Source organism: Pyrus communis, chromosome 10 (genome assembly GCF_041283825.1).
Source record: "Pyrus communis isolate YQ-2024b chromosome 10, ASM4128382v1, whole genome shotgun sequence".
NCBI classification, from domain to species: domain Eukaryota; kingdom Viridiplantae; phylum Streptophyta; class Magnoliopsida; order Rosales; family Rosaceae; genus Pyrus; species Pyrus communis.
The window spans coordinates 7,812,244-7,818,755 of NC_142574.1; the positions used below are offsets into that span (position 1 = coordinate 7,812,244).

General features: G+C 33.8%; 1 protein-coding gene across 1 annotated transcript; it reads left to right on the forward strand.

The window, feature by feature from the left end:
- The first annotated feature begins 637 nt into the window (after positions 1 to 637).
- LOC137729998 (UPF0496 protein At4g34320) lies at positions 638 to 2,717 on the forward strand. Its single transcript, XM_088677070.1, has 2 exons — positions 638 to 1,257; positions 1,406 to 2,717. Exon 2 carries the CDS (start codon positions 1,421 to 1,423, stop codon positions 2,543 to 2,545), a length of 1,125 nt encoding a protein of 374 aa, XP_088533196.1. The 5' UTR covers positions 638 to 1,257; positions 1,406 to 1,420; the 3' UTR covers positions 2,546 to 2,717.
- Positions 2,718 to 6,512: the final 3,795 nt, after the last annotated feature.

The window sequence follows — 6,512 nt, forward strand, 5'->3', positions numbered from 1 at the left end:
ACATGACATTAATTTGAGTTGTAAACAAAAATGTTATCATTTATTTTTCTCAAGAGATCGATTTAATTTAAAGTGAGTTGATTCAGATTTTTTAAATCTTTCAAATAATCTTTTTATTTATAGTCTTCTGACTAAATAAATTAAACAAAAATAACAAATAGGATATGAGCGTATAAAAAGAGAAAAAGTGTATGTTTATTATTTCCATAATCTAAACTATGAAATTGGATTAACCATCATGGGATGGCCTAAACGCCTAGAGATTGAAGATAAATTTTAGGCCTGTATTTCATATAGTACATCTTAAGTTCGTTTTTTGGTACTTATGAATCATACGATAGTTTCTAAAGAAATGCTGGAATGCTTCTAAAGTATTTTCAAACCTAAAAGGTAAATTATCGTGATAAAACCACATGCTTGATCTTCTTTTGAAACAATAAAATTACGAAACCGGATTCAAACTTTAGACTAATCTAAACTAACAAGTCATCATAAGAAACTTCTTGAGGGTATTTGAGTAATTTAGACTGTGGGTAGGGCCCTCTCATACAGCTTTTAACCCCTTGTAAACAGTACAAATGCAGCTGTTTTACCTTTTCTTGGTCCAATAGACCATCACTTAGACTTGTTCTGCACTGCTTTGGCTTTTGCCATAATTACTGCCAAACCAAACAAAACCAAAAAGCAAAAGCTTTGGTCTGAAGCTTCCTCCGCCACCACCAATCCTTCCAACAAATTCAGGGTCAGGCGGTACCTGTTGCTTTGCGCGTTAAAACTGTAAACTAAGCCACATACACACACAACTCTCTCACAGATTTTTATTTTTAGAGAGAGAAAGTTAAGGATAAAAAGCTAGGGTTTTTTTTTTATAGAGAGAAGGGACATTGCTTCCTGCATTTTCCATGCCCATTGCACTCATTTCTCCCTCATGCGTGCAAGTTATTCCCAAAATCCGAAATCTCAAAACCCCAAACCCCATATTTTCTTTCCCATTAAAATCCTTTTTTTCTCTTCAAATTTTCTCGTTCATCTCTCCCACAACCTTTATTTTCCCTTTATTTAGTCAAAACCCATCATCTATTTTATCGATTTTCTTTTATTCTCCTGTCAAAGTTGGAAATCTCTGTTCATTTTGTTTTGGGTTGGTCTTGTTTATTGAGGTCGGTTGGAAAAGCTCAAAAAGTTTGCTGCTTTTAATGCTTTTACTCTCTGATTTGTGGCGGTGGAGTCTTCAAGGTTGATTTTTTTGTATAAAAGGTAGAAATTCATTGGATTTGGCGAAGTGGGTTTTGCTCAAATCTGCATGTTCCTTATCATTTTGGCAGAAGTCTGGGGTTGGAGATTTGATTTGGGGAAGAATTTTTGGTTTTTTATTTCTGGGTTTGTTCTGTTTTTGCTTGTTTAGATCTGGATTGAAGCCATGGGAAGCCATATGAGCAAAAAGAGCGCTGAAACATCGTCATCTGCTATCAATCTGAACAATTTGCAATACACAACTGATCAGTTGAGCTCATATGAGGCAGCTTGCAAGCTCGATGCAGACTTGCAGTCCTTCGACACGAACCTCCATACCCGAACCAATCTAGTCATCAACACAATCGCAGCAGGAGTCGAAGTCCGCGCCCTTTCCTTCGATTCCTTGAAGGAGGTGACAGGATGTCTGTTGGAGATGAATCAGGAAGTTGTGAAAGTTATCTTGGAGTGCAAGAAAGACATATGGAAAAATCAGGAGTTGTTTGAGCTGGTTGAGGAGTATTTTGAGAACAGCTTGCAGACTCTGGATTTCTGTACTGCATTGGACAAGTGTTTGAAGCGAGCTCGCGATAGCCAGTTGCTTATTCTCGTTGCGCTTCAGCAATTCGAGGAGGAGACCGAAATGGGAGGCAGTCGATACACGAGGACTTTGGAGGAATTGAAGAATTTCAAGGCGATAGGTGATCCTTTTACTGAGGAGTTCTTTCAAATATTTCAATCTGTTTATAAGCAACAAATATCAATGCTCGAGAAGTTGCAACTGCGAAAGAACAAGCTCGATAAGAAGCTCAAAGGTATTAATGCTTGGAGGAAGGTCACTAGTATGATATTTGTTGCTACATTCGCTGCCGTGTTGATTTGTTCTGTTGTGGCGGCAGCCATGGCTGCTCCACCTGTCGCAGCAGCTCTGGCCGCTGCTAGTTCTATCCCGATAGGCTCAACGGGGAAGTGGATTGACTCCTTGTGGAAAAACTATGAACTTGCTTTGAGGGGTCAAAGGGAACTGCTTAGCTCAATGCAAGTAGGAACTTATGTTGCCATTAAGGACTTGGACAACATTCGGGTTCTCATTGATCGATTGGAAATTGATATCGAGTCCATCTTGCACAATGCAAGCTTTGCCATTGAGGAAGACGCGGTGAAAGTTGCAATAGAGGAGATTAAAAAGAAGTTGGGAGTGTTTATGAAGAATGTGGAGGATTTGGGAACTCAAGCTGATGTCTGCAGCCGCGACATTCGAAGAGCAAGGACCGTGGTTCTGCAGAGGATCATCAAACATTCCAACAACTGAAAATCGACCACCCTCGGTATTTAACCAGTTTCTGTTTTGATGTTTCAAGACATTCGAATTTGTGAACTTACTGTTTTTTTTTTTTCCTTGTCATCATATTTGTTCATTCTTAGATTGTAACTTGGATCCAGACAATTGGTTGATGTATAAAAATAATGTAAGATTATATACATTTTATCTCCTCAATATTTAGGCAAGAAATTGACTTTAACCTAATTGATTGCTTAGCTTTGATGATATTTTTTGGTCCGTAACTTCGTGAACTCATGGAATATCGGAATGTCGTGCCGTAAATATTTGAAGATATTGGCAATGAGAGGTCTCTTTTTGTTTGGATTGCCCATTTAGGCATCTTTCTTCTGTGTAAAGCATGCTTAATTGCTACAATTTGAGTCTTGAAACTTGCAAGTTTCAAGAGGAGTCAGGTTATGGTCTCTCCTTTTATGGTTGTTTTTCAATTGTTCATAACCAACTAAGCTAACTCTCTGTAATTCTCTTGTATCCATGTCTTTTTCTCCGTCAACGAGGAAAACCCTTGCGACTCATTCAATCCCGTGCAAAAAACTCACCACTCACATGTTTGAGTTTACAACTCATCTCAGCTACAACCGTTCACGACTAGGAATAGAATTTCATCTTTTAGAATGTCTTTCTTTGTTTTGGTTTGGTTAATTACTTTTAAATGAAAATATGACTTTAGCCCTTAAAATTTAATTTTTTTGACTAAAAACCCATTATTAGGCTTCACACCAAGCAAATTTCTTAATTAAGATTTACTTTACACAATTTGTATTTTTAGATGCCTATAAGACCCCAATTACTTAGTCGTTATGTACAATTAATTATATGGATATTATTTGTTATCTACAATCAATGAATTAATTATATGGATATTATGTGAATTAATGTCATGAAATATTTTTCATTCTATCGGACGAATATTAATGATTCTGGAAGAAAAATATAAAAAAATAAAATGTATAAGGGGAATTGATAATTGATGCTATTACTTACTTTTTTATATAGAAAATATACGGTATTCATTAATAACAAATGGAATACGTATATCAATGAGGATAAAGTGCAAATAGAAAGCCTCGATACAAATCTTGTCAGGATTTTCAACCCAGTTGAAGGCAAAAAGAGTGTCACACACCAACATAATTAATTAGGAATTACTATTTTCTAAGAGAAGATCAAGAGTTGCATCAGGGCTCCTCAAACCAAGTCATAATATTATCATAACTCAAGCTCATACGTGATAACATGTGTGCCACCTTGTTCGTCTCCCTTCCACTAAAATGTATAAGGGCTATTGATGCTATTGCCTACTTAAAATATTGTAAAAACAATTTTCTCACTTACATATATAATGAGTAGGTAAATTATTTTAGTTGGCCTACTTGCTTATATAATTAAGGAGTAGGTGAATTATTTTAGCACATAAATTAATTTATATTAAAAACGGCCCCATTGAACAAATACTAAATGATGTAGTTATTATATATGGCAATGCATTAGATTATTGGAAACTTAAAAAACAAATTGTTGTTAAAATTGATTTCTTAATCACAGATTAGGATAATTTGGTTAGAGTAGTTGACTACCATAAACACCAATTACTATATTCATCATTCCTAAAACTCAAGTTGCACGACTATTGATCCAACAATTGTTTTGTAGTTATCAACAAGTTGTTCATGTGGTGCTATTTTTATTTTATGATGTTTGAAGAGGTCTCAAATTCGAAACTGATATCCACCAATGATCTGAAAAACATTTAAAGTTCTGTTTGCTTCCCGAGAATTCACTAGGATAGCATATTTAGGGGCTTCATTTGTATCACGTTTGGATGACCTTTGTAGGTGGGATTGTTCTGAGCTGGATTCGTTGTTCAATGTGTTACAAGTTTCTATCCCAATCTAAGAAAATCTTCTATCGTTTGACCCCAAAAAAAAATATAAATACATAAAAACCCAATCCGACTTGATTAGACCTGACATTCATATCGTGTTTCTCGTGTTCGTGTCGTTTTCGTGTCATACCCTATAGCTTAACGGGTCGTGTCGTGTAATACCCGTTAAAGTAAACGGGTAATATGACCCGACCCGAAATCAACCTGTTAATATTTTCAGGTAATATGACTCGACCCATTACCCGTTAAGAAAAATATATTTTAAATCAATAAAAATGAAAATGAAAAACATAATTTGACCCAAAAAAATGTAAAACATAATACTAAATTAGTATATACATACTAAATTTTGGAGTTGACCCCTTAATGAAAGTTGTAGAGCTTTTCATTACGAGTGATTACATTTTTCACACTTCTACAATAATTATTATTAATTTTATTAATTTTTCACTCAAATAAATAACATTGTTCATGAGATTTGGAGGGTTTTAAAAATCTAAACGACCATGTAACCTTGCCAATGGAACTCGAAGCTTACATGTTATTCCTTTTACAAAATCTTCAATTTGCATTAATCATCATGACATAAGATTTTGTGGTATCCACTTCTGTAAATATTTTAAATTGACAATCAAATCAGTTCATTGTATTCATATAGGATCAAGGAGTGTAGCTGTAAAAAATCATCAAAATCAGAGTTAAAATAATCGTTAAATCGTGATTTTTCGTTTATAATCGTCGAAAAGTTTTGTCTTGTTACTTAATCTCTGAATGTTTGTTTTTTACAATTTTTGGCGTATGCGATCTCGAAGCATATATAGACAAGTTTGACAGTTGGATCATTGAAATTAGTTTTATAGAATGCGTATCCCATCAAAACGATACATTAACTAACACTTAGAGTTTATTGATACTTTCATTAAGTATAACATAAGATCCACTAGTGTAAATATTTTAAATTGAAGATCGAATTCATTCATTGTATTCATATAGGGTCAAGGAGTATAGCTGTAAAAAAATCATCAAAATCGGAGTTAAAATAACCGTTAAATCGTGATTTTTCGTTTATAACCGTCGAAAAGTTTTGTCTCATTACTTGATCTCTGAATGTTTGTTTTTTGCAATTTTTGGCGTATGCGATCTCAAAGCATATATAAACAAGTTTGACGGTTGGATTGTTGAAATTAGTTTCGTAGGATGCGTATCCCATTAAAACGATATATTTACTAACACTTAATAGTTTATTTATACTTTCATCAAGTATAACTCACTAGTGTAAATATTTTAAATTGAAGATAGAATTCATTCATTGTATTCATATAGGGTCAAGAAGTGTAGCTGTAAAAAATCATCAAAATCAGAGTTAAAATAACCGTTAAATCGTGATTTTTCGTTTATAACCGTCGAAAAGTTTTGTCTCGTTACTTGATCTCTGAATGTTTGTTTTTTGCAATTTTTGGCGTATGTGATCTCGAAGCATATATAAACAAGTTTGACTGTTGGATCTTTGAAATTAGTTTCGTAGGATGCGTATCCTATCAAAATGATAGATTCATTGACACTTAAGAGTTTATTCATACTTTCATCAAGTATAACATAAGATTTTGTGGTATCCACTAGTGTAAATATTTTAAATTGAAGATCGAATTCATTCATTGTATTCATGTAGGGTCAAGGAGTGTAGCTGTAAAAAGTCATCAAAATTGGAGTTAAAATAACCGTTAAATCGTGATTTTTCGTTTATAACCGTCGAAAAGTTTTGTCTCGTTACTTGATCTCTGAATGTTTATTTTTTGCAATTTTTGATGTATGCGATCTCGAAGCATATATAAACAAGTTTGACGGTTATATCGTTGCAATTAGTTTCGTAGGATGTGTATCCCATTAAAACGATAGATTTACTAACACTTAATAGTTTATTTATACTTTCATCAAGTATAACATAAGATTTTGTGGTATCCACTAGTGTAAATATTTTAAATTGAAGATCGAATTCATTCATTGTATTCATATAGGGTCAAGGAGTGTAGCTGTAAAAAATCATCAAAATCA